The sequence below is a fragment of the Durio zibethinus genome, chromosome 12 (genome assembly GCF_047325235.1).
Source record: "Durio zibethinus cultivar Kanyao isolate XHJ-2024 chromosome 12, ASM4732523v1, whole genome shotgun sequence".
Classification (NCBI taxonomy): domain Eukaryota; kingdom Viridiplantae; phylum Streptophyta; class Magnoliopsida; order Malvales; family Malvaceae; genus Durio; species Durio zibethinus.
In genome coordinates, this window is record NC_143173.1 from 13,999,971 (window position 1) to 14,022,185 (window position 22,215).

Consider the following 22,215-nt stretch of genomic DNA (forward strand, 5'->3'; position numbering starts at 1 on the left):
TAAATTATATATACAACATATATTTGAATTTTATTAAATTCATTTATGATATTTATTAAAATTCTAAATTATATTATTTGTTATTTTTATTAATTTTTATTATATTTAAAATATCAAATTTTCGTAATTATGTCCGCTTGACTTACGGCTGCTTAAAGTTAGGCGTAAAGGCTCTTGTATATTTTATTTCTGTTTTTTCTCTTTGCAAAGATCCGATAATTGTTTATCTAACATGATTTATAAAAGAAAATTAAAAAAAAAAATTATTTTAAAAACATAAGAAAATTAAATTTTTTTCTCTATATTAAAAAAAAAAAAAAAACCATCCACTCCTTATTTGCGTCTAGTTACAACATACAACGATGTCATTCTTTTTGTTAAAATTCATCCAAAAAATGTCAAGTGAATCTGAACTCATTTACATCCCTATAAAAAAAAAAAAAAAGGTGTCGTAAGTTGTAAAAGAAAAGCCCCCATTTTCGTCATTTAATAATTTCTCCAAAATTTTCAATTTTTTTAACGAAGGCTGCGAAGTGCATTCTTATTTTTTTTCATCGTATAATTAAAAAAAAAATTTATAAGTAAAATTATTTAATTATTTTTTATAATGCTTTAAAATTTTAAAATTTTATTTTCTAAAAATTATAAAATTTTCTGTAAATATATTTTTGAAAGATTTTCATAAATTTATTTTTAGAAAAATTTATAATTTTTTGAAAATTTATTTATTGAAATTTATATAATTAAAATTTTGAAAAATTTTATAATTTTCAAAAACTTTATTTTTAAAAATTTATGAAAAAAATTAAATAATTTCGCTTAAAAAATAATAAAAAAAAGTTAGATACGAAGAAAAAAGACCGGGTGAATTTAGCAGATTTTTTTTTTTTAATAATAAGAAGTCTTCCTCTTTGTCTCTTCTCCTCCCATCTGCTTTCGTCTTGCTCCTTACCTCTTATTTTTTCCTTCATTTCCTTCCCAGCTTTTTCCCCTTCCCTCTCTATCCCTCTTGCCCGCCACAAAAAAAGCACCCTCAGCTTCAATTAAATTACGGGAACGCCCCTTTTTTATGGTTATTGGTTGGTGTGAATTGTAAGGAGGGACGGGGGAAATTGTGATCGGACGGCAGTGTGTTGTGACGTTGATGGAGTGCAGCGTATGGGTGGCCGCAGAGGATCATCAAAATAATAGCAATAACAATAAAAATTTGTGGGGTTTTAGCCATGAAAGCGAGCATGATTTGGCTTTAATGGTAAGCGATTTTTTGGAAAGTAACGGTGGAAGCGCCGGTGGCGATTCTTGGTGCAGTAGCGATAGCGAGTCTGGGTTCTCCGATCTTATCCACCTCGTTGATAAAATCTCTGTTAGTATTAACTCTTTCCCTTTAAAAAAAAATTCAGTCTTTTTAATTCTGTTTAATTTGATTAGTTGAAGAATTTTGAGGGTTTTCTTGGTTTTCTTTAATTGAGTATTTTTTAATTTTAAATTTATCCTCTTTGGGGTTTTATTGTTTTTTTTTTTCTTTGGGTTGTTTTTGTTGGGTTTTAATTTATATGACTGCTCATTTAATTTGAGACTGTTTGATTTTTTTTGTCCGAGTAGCGGTGGCGGGGCCACTGTTATTGTAACGGAGGTCTGAATTGTCATTCGCACAAATAACGGTAAATCCCGTCTTTAAATATGATCTAACAGAAAATTGCGGCCATACCCTTTTTCTAATATATATATATTTAACAATTTTATAAGATATTGATTATGAATTAAAATAAAAATAAGTGAAAAAATTATTTGTTTCTTTGATCAAGTTCAATTCTATTTGGTTTTGAATCTATAAGCATGCTACTTTTGGTGATTATTTGTACTTTTACCCTCTTGTTTTCCTACCGAAAGCATTTACTTAATTTCAACCTAATTCTCTTTCATTTTGCTGTCATGTTGCAGTACCATAAGCACTTGGTGGGTCAGTATGAGATTGACTTGTTGTCAGTCGTTCATTCACGAATATTATCGATCAGTGAGATGGACCTACACTTTGTAAAGTCGGGTCCATGTAATGCCAGCTGCATAAGGTATTCTCTGGTAAAGCTGTTGAGACTTTCTGGCTATGATGCTGCTGTTTGTGCGTCAAGGTGGCAGGGTACTGGCAAAGTTCCTGGAGGTATGCCAAGAGTCTCTGAATTCTAATTTTTGCAAGCTCCTTTAGCTTCTTGAATTTTTTCCTGTTCCTGGATCTCTTTTATAGTAGAGATTGCTGTTGCGTTGATGGTAAAAAAAGGGATCTTTTTTGAGCTTATTCTTTCTAGATGTGCTGAAGTATTAATTTGATGTTTTGAACTGCCTAAATGTTTCTTTCATCTCTCACTCTCACTTTCTCCCTTTCTCTGTTTCTCTGCGTATGTTTCTGTGCCTGCATGTGATTGTGTTGTGGAGAATCTATGTTCTGCCGCATCTTTTATGTATGTTGCATGTAACAGAGAGTTCATCCCTACCATTCATGATGAAAATCAACTTCCCCCCTTTGATTCTGTTCGATTAGCTAAAAATATGTATTCATGATAAATTCATTGCTCTAAAAGTATCAGGGCAGTAAAACTATGGCAAAATTTTGCATGTCGGTTTTTAGGTTTGCTCCCCCTCCCCCATCTCTTTTAATTTTACACCTATATTAGTAAAACTACTGTAATTTTGACAACACCATTTGTGGCATATATTCAGGTGATCATGAGTATATTGATGTGATCAATTATGACAATGGGAGTTCTGAACGTTTGATTATTGATATTGACTTCCGAAGCCACTTTGAGATAGCTAGAGCAGTTGATTCTTATGATAGAATATTGAATTCACTTCCCGTTGTTTATGTGGGCTCCTTGACTAGTTTGAAACAATTGCTTCAGCTTATGGTTGAAGCTGCTAGGTCGTCTCTCAAGCAAAACTCGATGCCTTTTCCTCCATGGAGATCGCTTGCTTACTTGCGAGCAAAGTGGCACTCACCCTACCAGCGACAATTTATTCCCGATGAACACAATATTAGTGGCAATGGTTCTTCTGACCATAAACAGTGCAACGGGCATTTAAAGAGGCTGCAGTCTTTGCTTCAATCTGAATTAGAAGCAGAGCGACTGTTGAAACCCATAAACATTGACAGTAACCAAAGATTGAAGCTTGAGAGGCGGAGGCACCCTTCATTCAGGGCTATTTGACATGTATAGATTTTGATATGGAAGATGCAAGTTCTTTCTTGTGAGAGATGAATTGTATTGCGGCTTTTCTTTTAGTAATTTATTTTCCTTGATATTGAATAAGCGCCGGACTTAAGGATGAAGGGCAGGTTTGCATAGCTGATGACAACAAAGACTACGACACACCATATTTTGTCGATCAGGCATCTTCATTTCTCTTCGATTTTTTATGCACGAGGTGAATGGCAGTATTGGGTTCCGAAAACTGCTGCATATTGTTTGGTTCGAAACAGTTTGTAAGTCTACTACACTTTGTGCATCATATTATAGATTCTTATTTGTTTTCCGTTTTCTCTTCTTTTGGGGTTTAGAAAATTTTTCTTAAAATTAGGCTTCGATATCTGATTTCGTTGTTGAAAATGTGGTTGCTTATCTTTTGCAGCAGTCAAGAACATATGCTTGGATTACAAATATACAAACAAAATGAATAGTAATTAGTTGCTTTTGTTACTTTTCCAGTCTATGTTACTGTTTTGTTGTTGTCTCCATAGAAAAAGCAGAAACCCTAGTCCATGTTTCTTTGATGTGAATCCAAAGAAACATTTCAATTCTTAAAGCATGCAGTAAATGCCTACTATGTGTTTCTATCTACACCATGCTTTTGGTTTGACACCTAGACATGTTCTAGCTCAATAGAATAAGGAATTGTGGTTTCTAATGCTAATGTTAGATTTCACAATTTAAAATACGATACGATGATATGATATGAATTAAAATTTTAGTAAAAACGATATATGATGTTTGTGCTGAGCTTGATATGAGGGGTGGTAATCTGAAATCAGAAGGATGGAGGTTGGTTAGAAGCAAAGGTCGAAGGGACCTTTGGCATTCTGCTCCAATGCTCGAGTTAGTGCTCAGAAGAGGAAGAGAAAGAGAGAGATAAGATAGGAAAACAAGGAATGCTAGGTGAGAATTTCTTAGAATTCGGTCTCCTTCCTGGAAGAGAAAGAGGTATTTATACCTGTAGGAGGAAGCGTTCGGGTTGAAAGAACCTAGTTGGGTGGACCGATGGTTGGTCTGACGTGGAACGACCCATGCTGATGTGGCTGGCATTCTCTCACTGCTTCTAGAACATGTCAGCATGATCACGCACTTTGATAGGTGGGATGTTAGCTCCGAGAAATAAGATTGGCGTATCACCTTAACTCGGATCAAATGTCGAAAAAGTCTCTTTAACCTTATTGACTCTTTATAGTAAAAAGATCGGTTTGCCCTTAGGATTTTCAAATGCCCCAAAAATAATATATATATATATATATATATATATATATTGTGTTCGACTCTTAGAGTGAATTGACATACTATTTGCAGGTAAAACCTTATATAAGACATGAATTATTAATGTTTTATATAATACGAATAAAATATATAAATGTAATTACTTATAGTTTCATCATTCTAATTTAAGTAATTTGACTGTTAAATGTAGAATAATTTTAGTTGTATATATAATGGAAATTGGAAATCCAAAACCTAACACTGTTTGGTTGAAAAGAAAGAAAAAATGAATGATAAGAAGAAAGGTTGTTTTTGTTTCTTCTTTATGTTGTGTAGGAAAGAAGAAAATAGAAGGAAAGAAAGAGATTAATTAAGTAAAAAAATGTTTTCCTCTTTATTACAAATGATTAAATTTGGATGGAAAAAAATGTAAATCAATTTATTTTCATTTAACTAAATTAATAAATTCTTTTCTTTTCACTTAACTTTCCTCCAAATTATTAAATTTATCATGAAAGATGTTTTTAAGTAAATCTAAAAACTTAAAATATAATACAATGACATGATATGAATACGATATAAAAATAAGATATGAAAATCACATAACTTAAAATTTTAGTAATAATTATATATAAATTTAATAAAATTAAAAAATATATTTTATATTTTTATGTCTATATAAATTGTGATATGTATTTTTCGTGTAAAACAAAATATAAATACATAAATTTTAACATTTTATATAATATGAATACATAAATCGTCAAATTTATTTAGAAAAATATTAAAATAAATTGATTGCATAAATTGGAATCATCAAACAGCTGCATCAAATCAATACCACAAACAGCTGTAAATTTTAGTTTTGAAGAATTAAAATGCAAGAAAAGTTTTGAAGCAAAGATGGGCAAATGATAATCATGCAAAGCCTAACATACATATATTTGGACAACCAGAGCCAACCTCTTGCTTCCTTTTTCAAATTTCCTTTAATTTGGTTTGGTGGTCAATGTGTCTTTTGTGGATACCTTTAATAATGACATGACCTTTTTCTATATTTTATCATTAATTTCTCTTATTTAGATATAAAAATTTAAAATATGATATAATGATAAAATATAAAAATAATACAAATAAAAAATATAAAAATAACACAATTTAAAATTTTTTAAAAAATTATAAATAAGTTTAACAAAATTTAAAAAATATATTTTATATTTTTATATTCACACGAACTATAATATATGATTTTTATATAAAATACGATATGAATATAATATTTTACACAATGCAATTATATGAATTACAAAATTTACTCTTATTTTAACTCATTATATATATATATATATAATTTTCTAGGTCCAACGTAATTAGCCAATTTGAAAATATTTGTGCGTAAATAAATAATTACAACACCATCTCAAAATGAATATTCAATTATTAAAATTTAAGATGTCATCTTAAAATAGACTAGATGAAATTAATGAGACGAGAGATCAAAGTTTTCTCTCAGTTTATATAAATCTTTTCTTATCTGATTTTTAGGACGAATATATTAACTAATCTAAAAATATTTTTCACTTAAAATTTAATATGATATTTGTTTATAATCAAATATTTGTAGCATCATGGAGATATCTCAATGGTTAAAACTTAAAACTTCATCTCTCTAGGTCGCAAGTTTAAATCTTAGGACACATGGAGTCGGGGAGTTAATAGAAGATTGAAAATACCTTCAGTAGGTTGAAATCAAATTTTAATATTTTATAATTTTTTTTATTTTTTAATTATAATTTCTTTTTGTTTTGAAAAGAAAAAAAGAAATCAAGACTATTTATTTTTTTAAATAACTTAAAATTATGACTGTAAATAAATTGAACATAAATAAATGAATGTATGTTTATGCTTGTTCGTTTGTTTTTAAAGGTATTCCTATTTGATTCGTGTTTATTAAGAAATTTATTTTATTCGTCCATATTCATTAGTTTAAATAATATGTTATTCGTTTTTTATTATTGTTTGTTCAATTAAATTAAACAAGTTCATTCGTAAATATTAAATAAATATGTTTACGAACATATATAAATGAATATTTTATAAATAATAAATAAATCATAACTAAATAAATTTAAATAAACAAACCTTAAACGAATATAAACGACCTCAAACAAATATAAACGAATCTTAAAATATGATTAGAGTAAATGATAAAAATATAATTTTATTAATATTATTATAAATAAACAGTAAACGAATAGGTTTTAAATGAATTGTAAACAAGTTTATTTATAAATATAAATGAATAAATAAATAATTATTTGTATTCGATTTATTTAATAAATAAATAATTTTTTATTAAATTTAACAAACGATCAAAAATCAAATATATTTATGAATAATTCATCAAAAATTCTCACTTATATCTCTATTTAAAATTTTAAAATTAAAGGTCACAAATAAGTCCAAAATTCCTTAATTTCTATAAAACAAAATCTGAAAGGTCTTAAAATATATATTGTTGATTTTAATGCCTTCCCATGGAATAGTGTCGGTGGTTTTAATGCAAAATCTGGGTATGTCCCTTTCAATGCTTAGTCTAAAGACATGATTAATCACTGATAATTATTTGGTAGACTCCTTGTCTATTAAGCAGATGTAGACATAATCAAAAGTAATTTCTTATATCCGAGATTTGAATATCAAATATATTGAATATTATTTTTTGAAATTAATTACATAAATTAGTTAAATTTAAATTTATAAATTAAAATTTATTCAAAAAAAGTAAAAACTACACATACTTGGAATAGTTTGAGAAGATTCATAAATTAAAATTAAATTTGATAATTTAAAATATAATATAATAATATGATATAAAAATAAAATGAATAAAAAATGTATAGATAATATCATTTAAAATCTTTAAAAAATTATAAATAAATTTAATAAAATTAAAAAATTATATTTTATATTTTTATATTAACACAAACTGTTACATATGATATTTATATATAATATGACATAAATATAATATTTTATATTATACAAATTATCAAATCTAATTAAAATAAATTTTAAATTTGAGCAGCAATATTTGTTTTATACAAAAATAAATAAATTGGAGAAGACAAGAAACCTGGCTGGAAGGATACTTTAATTAAGGCTCGATTGGTGGTGGCCCCTCCTTAGTCATTACTGCAAGAGTTTTGCTTTCACTGGGTCATTCTCAAGACCACTGACATTTCTTTCCTTTGAATGATTAAAGGCAATGGTGCCTTTGGAAGGAAACAACTTTAAAGGGATGATTTATTGCTCGTCAAATGAGGTGAGCCAGCCTTATCTCTGCAATTGAGATTCAAATTTAACCACTTGTTTTTATTTTGTTTCATAATTAAAAAAAAAATTCATCTCGTTTCAAGTGTCTTTTTTTTTTCCTCATTTTAATTTTTTATAATATTGATGTATCATATTTTTATTATTAAAAAGTTAAAAAATTGAAAAAAAATTTAAGTAGAAAAAGTAAGATTATAGGTGTTTAAAAAAATAAATAAGAATTTCATTTTGAAATATCCAAGAAAAAAAAGAAAAGTGAACATTAAAAATGAAATAGAAAAAATATTAATGTTCTTAAAAAATATATAATAATAATATAAATGAAACCATCATCTTGCTTGCTTGAGCATTGAATTATCACATGAAATACATATATATATATATATATACACATATATATTTTTAATTAGCAATAATTCATTGGAAGTAATAAACAAATGAATATTATTTATTTATTTATTTATTACTATTATTATTCATGCAAACTAGCAAATCAACTTCTCCATGCCATGGGTTATTTTGGTAATCACAACTAATAACCTTAATGTGGTCCTAATCCTCAATTTGTGAGCTTATGAATTGATAGGCCTATTTCCAAGAAGCAACATGTTATATGATTCTTGCATTTCAATTTCATTGAATTTAATTAATATATTTTTAATTTTATTGATTTTTAGATTAAAAATAATAAAATTAAAATAAATATATTTTAAAAAAATATTTTATTAATGCAAGTGATAAATTTACGTTAAATTTATTATTTTTTCAAAAATTAATAAAATTAAAATATAACGACAAAATTCAATATTACCGATGTATAATATAATGATAATTTTAGCTTTAATCTCATTAATAAATAATCATAAATATTCTATTAATGAATTGATTATATGTCATAACTAAGCAAAGAGTATCATGTGAATTGATAAAGGGCATCATTATAAGAAGAAAAAGAAATGGCCGCATCATGAGTTAGTACATGGAAGCACTCGATAACTCCCACCTACTCCATCTCAAAATCCCACTTTTAATAATAGATTGACATGATGAGTTAACAGATTATAAAAATGACAAAACAAAATTAAAATATTAATTAAATTTATGCCATACATAACGAACATCGATCGAAAGTGATAATATATGAATATCAAATTTAACTTAATCGATTAATATAAATATTTTTTAAAAAATAATATTTAATAAATTAAAAATTTTAATTTTAATATCAATGTAATTTTTTTATTATTAAATGAAAGCTTTTTTGAAAAAATGATAATATATAAAATAAATTGAAGATGATCATAGATATGATATGATAATTTAAAATACGATAAAATGATATGATATAAATATGATATTAATATAGAATACAAAAATAATATAATTTAAAATTTTAACAATTATTACATTATGAGTTTAATAAATTTTAAAAATATATATTTTATATTTTCGTGTTGATATAAATTATAATATATAATTTTTATATAAAATATAATATAAATATATTAATTTTAATATTTTATATAATATAAATATAAGAATTTTCATAGTTAAGCAAAGTGGCATGGGAATACCAATCTTTTTTACTCCAAATCTCTTAAAGAAAAAGGAAAAGGCTAGTGACAAAGAAGCCAACAAACAACTTCACACCACCAAAAGCTTTAGATTGGATTTGTTATCACAAAACAAAACCTATACCCTCCAAAAAAGCTTACAATACAAATGGAAGAGAAGGAAAAGAAGAAGAACAAGAACAAGAAGCAAAAACATCAACACCCCAATGATCAGACCAGCAAACCAGCAGCTGCATCAGATTTTTCATTCAAGCCAAGCACTGAAGTAAAGGGTCTAAGATTTGGTGGACAGTTCATTGTAAAATCATTCACAATCAGAAGAGCAAGGCCTCTTGAGCTGCTGAAACTACTTGATTTCCCACCATTGTTAAACAAACCCAACAACAGCAAACTCCCTTTCCCTTCAGCCACAGCTTTCTTGCCTACAAACTTCACAATTTTGGCTCACCATGCCTGGCATACACTTACCCTGGGGCTTGGAACAAAGAAATCCAAAGTTGTTTTATTTGTTTTTGAGTCAGAAACCATGAAGCTGGCAGTGGATAGGATTTGGCCACCAGAGATTCCTCTTGGAGAAGTGAACAAGAAGCTGATAAGGGGTCTAACAGGCTGTGAAATGGCCAGGTTCAAGTTCAGAAAAGGGTGCATCACTTTCTATGTTTATGCAGTGAGGGGTATTGGAAACATGGGATTTTCTTGTGCTGATGATCTCAGATCAATTTTACAATCTGTTGTAGCACTCAAGGATTTCTTGGATCACACTGCTATGCTTGCCATGCCTAACCAGAGAAGCATCAGCTACTGCCCTCCAGTTGCCATGGCTCACTAATTTCATGTTCTTCGAACAGAAACTTACCTCAGTTGGCCGATGCAGTCATATATTGAGCAATCTCCATTGTAAAAAAAAAAAAGTTTCATATTCTTCTTATTTTTTCTTCAATTTTGAAATATTTTTCTTCATGAGGGGATTGGTTTATTTGTTGGAAGATCTTGTTCATGTTATAAAATTCCTTAATCTTTTTCCATTTTTCCTCGAACAGATTTGTAGTATGAATAAATTTGGAGTCTTTTTTTTTTTTCTCTTCACAGTTTAATGATCAGAAGTCTCTGTAAAAATTATTTTCTTATCATCAAAACTAGATTTAAAAAAAATATAATATAACAGTTTATTTCTTATTCCTTCAATTTTACTCTACCACTTAAAGCATGATTTAAGCAACCATAATTTAATGATTAGGTTGTTGCTAAACATTAATTATAATTAATTTCTGCCATAACTAAGAAATTAAAATACTGGTAGGTCAAAATCGTTTTATTCAATATAATTTGGCAACAAAAGATCATACAAAAAAAAAAATCCCTTAAGCCTCAAGCAATATACAAATATTGTTATTTACACAGTTTACATCAATACGATTCAATCCTGTTAATTTCAGTCTGATAATTTTTTTAAAAAATTTTTGTTTAGGGTATAGAAAATTTCAATTCGACTCTTTGACTTGTCTGATAATATAAAGGAAGAACGAGATAGGATACACTCGATAAACAGAAAAAAAGAATTATTGTTTTGGTTTCTCAATGTTTTTTATGAGATAATAGCGGTTTAGATTAGATTCGATTTTTTTAAATATTATATAATATTATAAAATTTTAAAATATAATATGAATTTAAATCGAATTTTTATATGATTTTATTTAGATTGAATCGGATTTTATTAATTCAATTTGATTGAATTTATTGGTTTTTTAAATTTAATATTTTGTTTTTCATATATTAATTTAATATAAAATATTTATATATTTAAATAGATTTTGATATAAAAATATTATTTTTATTTGATAAAAATTTAAAATATATATAAACATTAATAAAAATATGTAATTTGATTCAACTCAAATTTTTTAATTTTATTTTTTATTTTTCAATCCGAACCTAAAATATTTATTTAATATTTAAATTTAATTTGAATGAAATAAAAAAATTAATCTAAACTAAATCAAATACTATAATTTTAAATTAATTTTTAATTAAAAAACAATTGTTCATCCCAAACTTTTTTGAAGTTCCTCCTTTGATTGAAAACTGATTTCTGAAAGCCTCCCAATTTCATGACTCAATCCGTCCAAATTTTCTCTCATTTACGATGGTGTTTTTTTGTAAGTTGTGCTCTCTAACTCGTGAACCAAGCTGCTGGCCTCCTGCCCCCAATCCCTCAGCCTGCAAATTGGTTTGCAAAATCCAATTCTGATGCGCGATTTTTGAGAAAAAAAAAAAGGTTCTGCAAATTGGTTTGCAAATTGCTTTAGCATAATGATAAAAAAATTTTATTTAAAAAAAAAGAGGAAAATTTAGAGCTATTTTGTAATGAAATGATGAAAAGCAAAAATGGGGTAGGATGAAGGACCATTCTCTCCACCCAAGCCAAGGCTTTATGGTGAAAAAAAGTGTAAGGAAAAAAAATAAAAAACAATTGGTTTAAGTGGTAAAATTTTTTTTTTTGTTATTAGATTTAAATTTTAAATTTTTTGATAGGTTATAAGAAGGTAATGTTTTATAAATTTAATAATTTATATATTTGTATCATATAAGATATTAAAAATTAAATATTTGTATTATATTTTATATAAAAATTACGTGTCATAATTTGTATCGATACAACAATATAAAATATATATTTTATTAAATTTATATATAGTTATTATTAAAATTTTAAATCATATTATTTTTATATCTTATTTTTATATTATATTTGTATCATATTATTATATTATATTTTAATTTATTAAGTTTAATATTTTATAAATTTATTAAATTTGATATAAATAAATCTATTTAAATTGACCTAAAAAATATTAGATAAAATTAAAAAATTCCGTAACGGTTAACAAAAAAAATAAAAGAAAAGCAAAAGGAAATCTTTTCTTACTCGTAATTCGCTCTAGTGGGTTTAATCATTCGAAGAGAAGGACCCATTTGTCCACATTGCGAAATCCCAACTGCCTTTTTTTCACATAAATAATGTACAAACCTCTCCTTATTGCTGAAGCTAAAACTGCAAAATCTCTTTCAAAGAATATATGAAAGTTTTTGTCGGTAGGTTTGATAATTTTAAATATAATAATATAGTAATATAATATAAAAATGATATGAATAAATGTATAAAAATAATATAATTTAAAATTTTAACAAAAAATATAAATAAATTTAACAAAATAAAAAATATATTTTTTATTTTTACATCAATATAAATTATGATATATAATTTTTATGTAACATATATCATAAATTTATAAATTTTTAATATTTTATATAACACGAATATATAAATTATCAAATTTGTTTGTTTGAATAATGGAAAGTGAAAATGTGCATTGCTGAAATTTTGCTCAACTCAGAATTAATAGTGTTGTATTGGGTGATATATCACAATATTCATGGGGGTGTTACATGTTATCTATAAAAGGTAGAACCCACCAATCCTCTTTTTCTGATTGTTATTTAAAGAAAGTTCTGCTTAGGAAAAATTGGTTGCATTGCCGACAATCTGTTGGCTTTAGTATTTAGAATTTATCATCTTCCAATACGTTAAAAAAACAAAAACTTGAATCCGAAGATTTGCTGAATTAATTTTTGCAGTCGTTTTTAAGAAGTTGTATCCAGAACCAAAAGCAAAAACAAATATTGATTAAAGAAACGTCAAACAATAATTTTAAAAGAAAAAGAAAATCAAAATAGTAATTAGATGAGTTTGATTATTGTAAAATAAAAAAGATAATTTTTTTAACTGTTCAATTCTGTCCCTGTCGAGAACATTAACTGTTCAAATTATGGTAACTCTTTTTCTTATTCCAAAATTACAAATTTTTTTATTAAAAAAAAACTTGTATTTATGTCCTTCGCAATCCAAAAAGTATTAAAATCATTGTTTTCACGTAAGATTCAATGACATAAAAGTTTCGAATTCAAAAAGAAGTTGCATAAAGCATTTGAATTAATGATTGATGTTGTTTCTTTTTTGTTTAAAGAGTTTAATTCAAAATTACTCAAATTATTAAAAAATTAAAAGAGATTTAGAATTGTAAGAAACACTGTTATTATTTCCAAAGCAAATTTGAGGGTGAGAGTTATCAGAGGTTCGGTACAAAGGGAGTTGAATTTGGAGATATTATTTCAATCACTTCGTGAATATTATTTTTATGATTGAATTTTTCAACATGTTCTTAATTCAATTAAAGGATTGACTTTAATTTTATGTACTCGACTTTGTCAATCAAATGCAACATGGAAAACATTAAAATCAAAATCAACTAATTTGAATCAATGAAAAAGGAAAATACAGTTAAAAAAAGTCATAAATTCAAGTCCATAAAATTAGCACTATAAATTATTAGCTATAATGTATAACAATATGTTCACAACAAAAATTTTAATACAATTATGTTAAAATTTCGTGATAATTTTACCCTTCAAATCTACAGAATTCATTTCTTGAAAATGATAAGATTTTGGGTTTGAAAAATGGATAGTCTCCAAAAAAAAAAAAAAGCCCAACAGGGAATTTTGAATTGAAATGGAAAAATTGGGCCATTGGGCTTCATTGAAAAATGTTAATGTTTTTTGGATTAGGGGTGACATAATTCGAATCGGATTTATTTTAATTTTTTTTAAATAATACATAAATTTATAAATTTTTAAAATTTGATTTGAATCTAAATTAATTTTTTTATATGATTTGATTTAAATTAAATTTTATTAGTTTAATTTTATTAATTGATTTTTAAATTTAAAAATTTTTTATATTATTTTAATATAAAATTTAATTTATTTAAATAAATTTAAATATAAAATAATTATTTTATTTTATAAAAATTTAAAAAATATATAATAAATAATAAAAATATATAATTCAATTTAATTTTTTTTATCTTTCACTTTTTCAACCTAAATCTAATACATATATATATATTTAACATTTAAACTTAATTCGAACTAAATAAAAAAAAATCGAATTATCTAATCAAATATCACGATTTCCAATCAGTTTTTAACTTTTTTCAATTTTTTCTTCTCATCCCTACCTTGGACATTGGAAAAGTGGGCTGAAACGGAGACCAATTTTTTAAATAATCCCATTGGGCCCAAACTGAGCTAGACGGGCTTGGATGGACCAAGGATTTTTTTAAAAATAAAATTAAAGAATTTTAATAACGTGAAACTGAAATGAAATCCAATCCTCGTTGAAGAAAAAAACACTGTTAAATCTCAGCTCTCGGCAGCAACGGCTAAAGGTTGGAAGTCAAAGGAAAAATGGGGTTTTTGTTGATGATGGTGGAGTTTTTGGCTGCTTTGGTTTTGATCGTTCTATTTGGTTTAGTTTCTGTAACCGTTTTCAAAGCTTATAGAAGACGTCACAATAACGCGTAGATTTCGCTAACCCTAATTTCCTCTTTTTCCGTTTTTATTTTGTATAATTATTTGATTTTTATTAATTTTAATTTATTTTTTTGAAATTAGTCATGTTGAAGCGCCGGCGATCTTTGAGGATCCGAAATCATTGAAACAGGTAATCACATTTCTTTCTTTTTTTGGATTAAACATGTTATCGTTTGTTTGGCTGCAGAGAAAATGAGTCAAATTTCGTTTTTCTTTTTCTTTTTTGGTTTTCCTTTGATTTTGGTTAGGAAATTAAGTTATTAAATTGCAACTTGTTTTATAATTTCTTGGCTTAATACTCAAATAAACCCTCGAACTTTACTTCAAAATTCAAACAAGCCCTCGATCTTTTATTGCTTGAAATTAAGACTATAAACTTTTATTTTATTGTAATTATACTCATTAAATCTTAAAATTGGATGAATAATGTCCAATTGATAGAATTTTTAAAATAGTATTCTCTTAAATATTTATCATTTAACTCATCCAAATGAATCTATGTAAGCATTTTCTATAAATTAAATCATCCAATTAAAAAATTTAAACAAAAAATTGTATAATTTATACCGTCAAGGTTCTAATTACAATAAAATAAAAGTTCATAACCTTAATTTCATGCAATAAAAGATTGAGGGCTTATTTGCATTTTAGAGGAAAGTTTTAGAGATAATTTAGGTATTATACCTAATTTCTTTCATTTGAAACAAATAAGTGAACAAAAAAGACAACTTTTAATTGATAGTTTCTTTTTACGTAAAGAAGTCTACTTTGTTATAAATATATGCAAGAACTAATGATAAGAATTGGAATTTTCTAACACCATATTTGTATTCTTTTTGTTTAAAATGATTTATCTATTTTAATTAATTTATTTATGAGATAATGATATTTATGAAGTGGGTATGGATGCTAAGAATTTGCTGGATTCAAATTTTTTTCCAGGTTCCTTGTCCTTATATTTTTGATCCAGCCGAGAAATATTTGTCCTTGATAATTCCGGCTTTCAATGAAGAACATAGGCTTCCTGGTGCACTTGATGAAACCATGAAGTAAGTTAGTGCTTCATCATAATACAACAACAACAACAAATTAAACCTTATATTTCATAACTTTGGGGTCGGCTGTGTGAAAGACCAAAAAAAAGAATTATGCTAGGTCCTAGTTTTGATGCTTCATCATAATGCAGGATGTATATTTTTAATAGTCACTAATATCTCGAAATGCTAACATGTCAATCTGAGTTCCTGACCAAAATAAAAAAAGAAACAAGAAAAGTAGACACCAAGAAGCAAGGTTATTTCATTGAGAGATTGTAATTTCTCACATGATAACAATGAAGTTCATGAAATTCACTTTCCAAAAAAAATGTTGGTACAGTGGGCCATCATTACCGTTTATCATGTAATAGCCCACTAAATGTTTTTGCTATTTTGTTAATATTTGAGCTTATACTGGTTAGAACATCAGAACATTATTTCTTAAGTAATAGATGGAGCTTTTACTGCATGATGCAGTTGTGTTTCACAAGTGATGGTTTAACTTTCCATTCTCCATTTGTAGCTTGATTAATCCTTGTCTTGTTATTTTTAGGATTGAAAATATGTTCCCCTAGATATGTTTTGTTGAAGTAATTTAAAACTTAACCATGGCTGTCACTTAAAAGACTATGATATTAAATAGTAATGATGTGATGTTGTTACTTTGCAGTTATCTTCAACAACGGGCAGCAAAGGATAAGTCATTTTCTTATGAGGTACCATTTTGTTCCTTCTATTAACTTGATCATCTAAATTGGTTTTGTGATGCCTACTTTATTCAGCAGTCTATCATGAAATTTTGATTTAGATAGGTAAAGTATGTTTATGCCTCATAGCCTTAGGGTAGAATGGCCATTTTTTTTTTTAAATGTACCATTTAAACATGTTTTGCATGTCTGCATGTCTCTTATGTGAATGAGTTATGAGCAGGTGTTAATTGTTGATGATGGAAGTAGGGATGGAACAAAGAGAGTAGCTTTTGGCTTTGTAAAGAAGTATGGTGTAGACAATGTCAGGGCTATCCTTCTTGGTAGAAACCACGGAAAAGGAGAAGCTATAAGAAAAGTGAGTCTAACCTAAACTATTCATTTGGATATTCACAAACATATTCTAATGCTAGTGTGAATATTATGCCTTCCTGCTCTTGCCATCCTGCATGACAATAATTGATTGAAGCACTTTGTTCTGCGAAAGCATTGTAAAACAGGGTATCCTACATTCACGTGGTGAATTACTTCTAATGCTAGATGCTGATGGGGCCACCAAGGTTACTGACCTAGAAAAACTTGAAAATCAGGTTTGTAAAAGATTGACTACCTTTGTTGGGGATATTCTTTGTGGTACAGTGTATCTGATGTTTTGTGCTTTAGATCCATGCGGTTGCCAGGAAAGGTTATCATTGTGGGGATTCAGAGACCGGTGACACAAGTTTTAGAATATCTGATATCCCAATAGTTGCATTTGGTTCTCGTGCTCATCTTGAGGAGAAAGCTCTTGCTACAGTTAAGTCTTGTAATGGTGCTTACATGTTAGCCATAGTTTGAATTTCTTGTCTAAGTTGCACATTTCTTCTTGTTGAATTTGCTCAATCTATGTTTCAGAGGAAGTGGTATCGCAATTTTTTGATGAAGGGTTTCCATCTTGTGGTTGTCCTGACCGCTGGTCCTGGAATTCGTGATACGCAGGTGTGTTCATTGCATAGATTTCTAATTTTTGTGTCTAAAGTCTATGAACCAGTATATAGGTTTTATATTGCTAACATAATTGAATTACATAGTGAATTTTCTACAAGCATTTTCGTGATTTGGATTTCTTCATGCAATGCAGTGTGGTTTTAAGATGTTTACTAGGTCTGCAGCAAGGAAGCTTTTCACAAACATCCGTTTGAAAAGGTGATTCTGTTCTCAGTGACACTCTTGATCACCCCATCCTTTGGTGTTATTACTTGCATATCCTGTCGTTGAAAACCAAAACAAATCTATATTATATGTCTAGATTTGCGTCATCAGACACATGCTCGTTTGCTCATTGAATACTCTAATGGTACTTTTCTACTGCTTCCCATTTACGGATACAAGTGTCTGAAAAGGAGAAATAATACAAAATAGTGGATGGAGGTGAAGTCTTATGTGATATTCTGTTTCTTTCAATTGTTGAGAATGGAAAGAAATAATAAGGACAGGAATCAAGTAATTTTTTTTGTAATAGATATTCTTATTCATGTTAGGTTCATCATTCCAAACATCCACGGTTTTGATAAGATTTGCCAAGTAATTTAGGATAGAAATTGTCATTATCATTTATAATTCTTTGGACTTTCTCTTTCTACCAAAACCAGAAGAATTCTTAATTTGAACACACTTCTGACTTTGTTTTAGATGAACTTCTCCAAGGTCTAGCAATTAGGTTGTAGTAAGAGAAGATTTCCAATCTATTGTTCACTGCTTTGATGAATCCTTTTGAAATTTTCTGTGATTGACTTAGCATGATGGACTATATTGTGCAGATGGTGTTTCGATGTCGAACTAGTTTTCCTTTGCAAATGGTTCGGTATTCCAATGCTCGAGATATCTGTAAACTGGTCTGAAATTCCTGGATCCAAGGTAAATCCATTGAGCATACCAAACATGCTTTGGGAACTTGCCCTAATGTCCGTCGGATACAGAACTCGAATGTGGAAAATTAACTAGTGATGTTTTGATTTTCTCGAATCCGGTGAGCGATGAAAAAACAAAGAGAAACGATGCAACCTGATTTGATAACCTTAGGTTTGATACCTTCTTTAGGAAAACTTTAGTTAGATGAAATCAGTTTATCCAAGACTTTTGTTTATGCAATGCCACATACAGAACATGCAGTTTTTTCAGTAGTAATATTAAGTTGAGGTAACGCTTTTTGTTCTTTTATCTTCTTTTATTCTAGCCATTGAAATCTTTCATACCATTAAAAATTAAAATTTTAAATAAAAAACTTTTATATTTTTTATATTATTTTCATATCATATCATTTCATATTATGATTAAAATTATTGGTTTTAATTGAATATTTCATGTAATCTTCAAAAGTTATAAAACCCAAAACATAAATAATAGACTAATAATAGTATCATTTCATGTCATGTTTAAAATTATCGATTTAAATTAGATATTTCATGCAATCTTCAAAAGCTCAAAACATAAATAATAGACTAATAGTAGTGGCTAACAGATTGAGTGTAACAGAAATGAGATAAAAATAGTGAAAAGCTTCTCAATATACCTATGTATTGTGTAAAAAATTAAAATTTATATATTTATGATGTGTTTCTATATAAAAAATTATATATTATAATTTATTTGAATATAAAAATATAAAATATAATTTTTTTATTTTGATAAATTGATATATAATTATTATTAAAATTTTTAACCATTTAATTTTCATATTTTGTTTATGTCGTTTCATTTTCATATCGTCTTTCATCGTATCGTGTTTTGTGTTTTGTTTCATATTGCCAGATTTGCTTCTCAACATTAAATAGGAATTAAAAGAATTGGACCACAATGAAACCCCCCTCTCTGAAAGTTCATCGTTCACTCCAACATGAGAATAAACATTGATGAATAACAAAGCTAGAACAAAGCAACGTTTCAAGCTGCACCAAGAATTGGTGTAGCAGTACCTTCTTTGACCCTATTCTCGTATCAAAACATTTAGAAGCATTTCCTGTGGACGATTGATGGACCTGACTCATCGTACTCTGCCTTTGCGATCCACATCTGCAACCAAATAGCATGCGAATCCGCTAATGTAAGACATTGAACAAGCAACCAGACCACTGTAAATGCAAATCAATGGTAAATCAACTTACTTGTTGGAAGGTGCTGAGGGAAGCCAAGATTGAGCCTCCAATCCAGACACTGTACTTCCTCTCAGGTGGCGCAACAACCTTGATCTTCATGCTGCTAGGAGCTAGTGCAGAGATCTCCTTGCTCATTCTGTCAGCGATACCAGAGAACATCGTTGAACCACCGCTGAGGACAATGTTACCGTACAAGTCTTTCCTGATATCCACATCGCACTTCATTATGGAGTTGTATGTGGTTTCGTGGATGCCTGCAGCTTCCATACCAATCAAGGATGGTTGGAAAAGCACTTCAGGGCATCTGAATCGCTCAGCACCAATGGTAATAACCTGACCATCAGGTAACTCGTAGCTCTTCTCTACGGCTGTGCTTGTTTTGGAGGTCTCTAGCTCCTGTTCGTAGTCAAGAGCAATGTATGCCAGCTTTTCCTTCATGTCCCTCACAATTTCCCGCTCGGCTGTGGTGGTGAAGGAATATCCACGCTCGGTCAGAATTTTCATCAAGTAATCGGTGAGGTCACGGCCAGCCAAGTCAAGACGAAGAATGGCATGTGGGAGAGCATAACCCTCGTAAATGGGGACCGTGTGGCTTACACCATCTCCAGAGTCCAACACAATACCTACATAGAAAAAGACACAACATTGTTACATCGCTTGTCTCTTGTATAGCAAAAACATGTTCAACATATTAAATTCAATTCAACTATAACCGAAACAATTCAGAGATTTCACCAGCCATTCAAGCAGAATCAAATTGGAAAAGTTTTGACAAGTGCTCATAACATGTGATAATGAGAACCAAACTCATGCCATTTATACCAATGGTACTCAGCAGACACAGCTCATGATATTTAGGAACTTAACATCTCAGTTTCAGTTAGGTGCAGTTCCAACAAACTTAAAACTCAACAGGTCAATCATTTATTTATTAAATGATGCTTACCGGTTGTTCGACCACTGGCATAAAGAGAAAGCACAGCCTGAATGGCGACATACATAGCCGGAGCGTTGAAGGTCTCAAACATAATTTGGGTCATCTTCTCACGATTAGCTTTAGGATTGAGAGGAGCCTCGGTAAGGAGAATCGGGTGCTCTTCAGGGGCAACACGAAGCTCATTGTAAAAGGTATGATGCCAGATCTTTTCCATATCATCCCAGTTGCTCACAATACCATGCTCAATAGGGTATTTCAAGGTCAAAATACCTCTCTTAGATTGAGCTTCATCACCAACATATGCATCTTTCTGGCCCATGCCAACCATCACACCAGTGTGACGTGGCCGACCAACAATGCTAGGGAAGACAGCTCGGGGAGCGTCATCTCCAGCAAATCCAGCCTAAGACAATACATTTTACATTGAACTTATATCAGATAAAAAGGGCAGAAACATTAACCTTAACATTACATAACATCAAGGCAAAAAACACAATGTTTCGCTCATAAGACAAAAGCTTTCAATGATTTACCTTCACCATTCCTGTTCCATTGTCACAAACAAGTGGCTGAACATCCTCAGCTTCTGCCATCTTCTACAACCTGCCATAATAACAAAACAAAAATGTAATATTTTGGAACAAATATACCACTTAAAAGCATAATAAATAATTTTTTCAAAAAAATTTTCACTTGAATTCCACCAATTTAATTTCCCATGAATTCTAAATATCCAATCTTGGGTTTACAAGATCAAAATTCAAGCATCCTCAGATCCCATTAACAATCTGAAATCTAAAAGACCATCAAAGCAAATCAGCCAAAGAAACAAATAAATCAAATAAGAAACAGCAGAAAAAAAAAAAGGAAACAGATCTAAGCAAACACAAAAATAAAATCAACCCATTTCCAGAAATGGGATTTTTTTCCTGTCTTTTGGTTCAAAACAAAGAAAACCCAATTCATAAAACAAATCAAAACAAACCCAAAAAACAAAAAAAAAGAAAAAAAGAACAAACCAGAAAAGAAAACAGCAAAAAGGGTTGAAAAGAAAAGAAAAGAAAAGAAAACAAAGACCAACAGATCTAATCTAAGGGGAAATGAGGAGAATATAACGACCTTGAGAATACGAGGGTGTGTCTGATGGGTGAGAATGCGAGGATCAAAGAGAGAAACGAGAGAGTGAGGAAATGCTTTGAAGAAGAAAATCAAATGAAAGCGAAGTGTAAGAAGGGGAAGAGAGTGAATATGGGCCGTTGAATTTATGTGCTTGCTTATTTGTAGAGAACGCGACATTGGGCTCTCATTCTCAACGCTTTTCCATTCATTGTTTTCACTGTCTTTTGCCATTTGGCTTGGACTGGTTACCGCTAATTTCCCAACCTTTTCCCAACCTTTGATTTTGCGCTTTTTTTTTTACTAATAAAAAAATTAGTTGGGTTATACAAATAATAAATCAAATTTAAGAGTTTATAACAATTATATTTTAATTTTTTAAAAATAAAAATACATTATGTTGTTCAAAATACAAAAATTATGGAGTTTACTAATTTACGTAATTAATAGTGTATTTATTTTAAATCCTAATCTAGCTTGAAA

General features: G+C 28.6%; 4 protein-coding genes across 7 annotated transcripts; 3 read left to right on the forward strand and 1 right to left on the reverse strand.

The window, feature by feature from the left end:
- The first annotated feature begins 901 nt into the window (after nucleotides 1-901).
- LOC111296545 (uncharacterized) lies at nucleotides 902-3,692 on the forward strand. Of its 2 annotated transcripts, XR_016325933.1 has the most exons (4): nucleotides 902-1,363; nucleotides 1,942-2,158; nucleotides 2,716-3,478; nucleotides 3,625-3,692. XR_016325933.1 is itself a non-coding variant. In XM_022890914.2 (3 exons), the coding sequence occupies exons 1-3, from the start codon at nucleotides 1,145-1,147 to the stop codon at nucleotides 3,201-3,203; spliced, it is 924 nt and encodes a 307-aa protein (XP_022746649.2). In that variant the 5' UTR covers nucleotides 902-1,144; the 3' UTR covers nucleotides 3,204-3,692. The 2 variants fall into 2 exon arrangements, 1 of the variants encoding a protein (XP_022746649.2); XM_022890914.2 differs by having other exon boundaries at nucleotides 2,716-3,692.
- A 5,640-nt stretch (nucleotides 3,693-9,332) lies between these two features.
- On the forward strand, nucleotides 9,333-10,446 carry LOC111297078 (uncharacterized). The gene has a single exon (XM_022891673.2). The coding sequence runs from the start codon at nucleotides 9,516-9,518 to the stop codon at nucleotides 10,194-10,196; it is 681 nt and encodes a 226-aa protein (XP_022747408.2). The 5' UTR covers nucleotides 9,333-9,515; the 3' UTR covers nucleotides 10,197-10,446.
- A 4,131-nt stretch (nucleotides 10,447-14,577) lies between these two features.
- On the forward strand, nucleotides 14,578-20,419 carry LOC111296373 (uncharacterized). 3 transcript variants are annotated; one of them, XM_022890649.2, is made up of 11 exons: nucleotides 14,578-14,788; nucleotides 14,883-14,931; nucleotides 15,744-15,850; nucleotides 16,509-16,554; nucleotides 16,769-16,903; nucleotides 17,046-17,135; nucleotides 17,209-17,340; nucleotides 17,440-17,523; nucleotides 17,666-17,730; nucleotides 18,345-18,441; nucleotides 19,336-20,419. In XM_022890649.2, exons 1-11 carry the CDS (start codon nucleotides 14,676-14,678, stop codon nucleotides 19,363-19,365), a joined length of 948 nt encoding a protein of 315 aa, XP_022746384.2. In that variant the 5' UTR covers nucleotides 14,578-14,675; the 3' UTR covers nucleotides 19,366-20,419. The 3 variants fall into 3 exon arrangements, with proteins under 3 accessions (XP_022746384.2, XP_089596782.1, XP_022746383.2); XM_089740656.1 differs by lacking the exon at nucleotides 19,336-20,419 and adding an exon at nucleotides 17,834-17,881 and having other exon boundaries at nucleotides 18,345-18,469; XM_022890648.2 differs by lacking the exon at nucleotides 19,336-20,419 and having other exon boundaries at nucleotides 18,345-18,742.
- On the reverse strand, nucleotides 19,337-21,973 carry LOC111296372 (actin-1-like). The gene is made up of 5 exons (XM_089740655.1): nucleotides 21,736-21,973; nucleotides 21,150-21,219; nucleotides 20,626-21,019; nucleotides 19,689-20,302; nucleotides 19,337-19,596 (listed from the first exon to the last, which is right to left on the reverse strand). Exons 2-5 carry the CDS (start codon nucleotides 21,207-21,209, stop codon nucleotides 19,531-19,533), a joined length of 1,134 nt encoding a protein of 377 aa, XP_089596781.1. The 5' UTR covers nucleotides 21,210-21,219; nucleotides 21,736-21,973; the 3' UTR covers nucleotides 19,337-19,530.
- Nucleotides 21,974-22,215: the final 242 nt, after the last annotated feature.

What these genes read in the sequence shown, in the direction of transcription:
- LOC111296373 (XM_022890648.2), top strand. Translation starts at nt 14,676, where the DNA reads ATGGGGTTTTTGTTGATGATGGTGGAGTTTTTGGCTGCTTTGGTTTTG. An exon ending in ATCCGAAATCATTGAAACAG is followed by an intron (nt 14,932 to 15,743) that starts GTAATCACATTT and finishes ATTTTTTTCCAG; the next exon opens with GTTCCTTGTCCTTATATTTT. An exon ending in AGGAGAAAGCTCTTGCTACA is followed by an intron (nt 17,341 to 17,439) that starts GTTAAGTCTTGT and finishes TCTATGTTTCAG; the next exon opens with AGGAAGTGGTATCGCAATTT.
- LOC111296545 (XM_022890914.2), top strand. Translation starts at nt 1,145, where the DNA reads ATGGAGTGCAGCGTATGGGTGGCCGCAGAGGATCATCAAAATAATAGC. An exon ending in ACCTCGTTGATAAAATCTCT is followed by an intron (nt 1,364 to 1,941) that starts GTTAGTATTAAC and finishes GTCATGTTGCAG; the next exon opens with TACCATAAGCACTTGGTGGG. An exon ending in TACTGGCAAAGTTCCTGGAG is followed by an intron (nt 2,159 to 2,715) that starts GTATGCCAAGAG and finishes GCATATATTCAG; the next exon opens with GTGATCATGAGTATATTGAT.
- LOC111296372 (XM_089740655.1), bottom strand. Translation starts at nt 21,209, where the DNA reads ATGGCAGAAGCTGAGGATGTTCAGCCACTTGTTTGTGACAATGGAACA. An exon ending in ATGGAACAGGAATGGTGAAG is followed by an intron (nt 21,020 to 21,149) that starts GTAAATCATTGA and finishes GTATTGTCTTAG; the next exon opens with GCTGGATTTGCTGGAGATGA. An exon ending in CCCTCAGCACCTTCCAACAA is followed by an intron (nt 19,597 to 19,688) that starts GTAAGTTGATTT and finishes ATTTGGTTGCAG; the next exon opens with ATGTGGATCGCAAAGGCAGA.
- LOC111297078 (XM_022891673.2), top strand. Translation starts at nt 9,516, where the DNA reads ATGGAAGAGAAGGAAAAGAAGAAGAACAAGAACAAGAAGCAAAAACAT.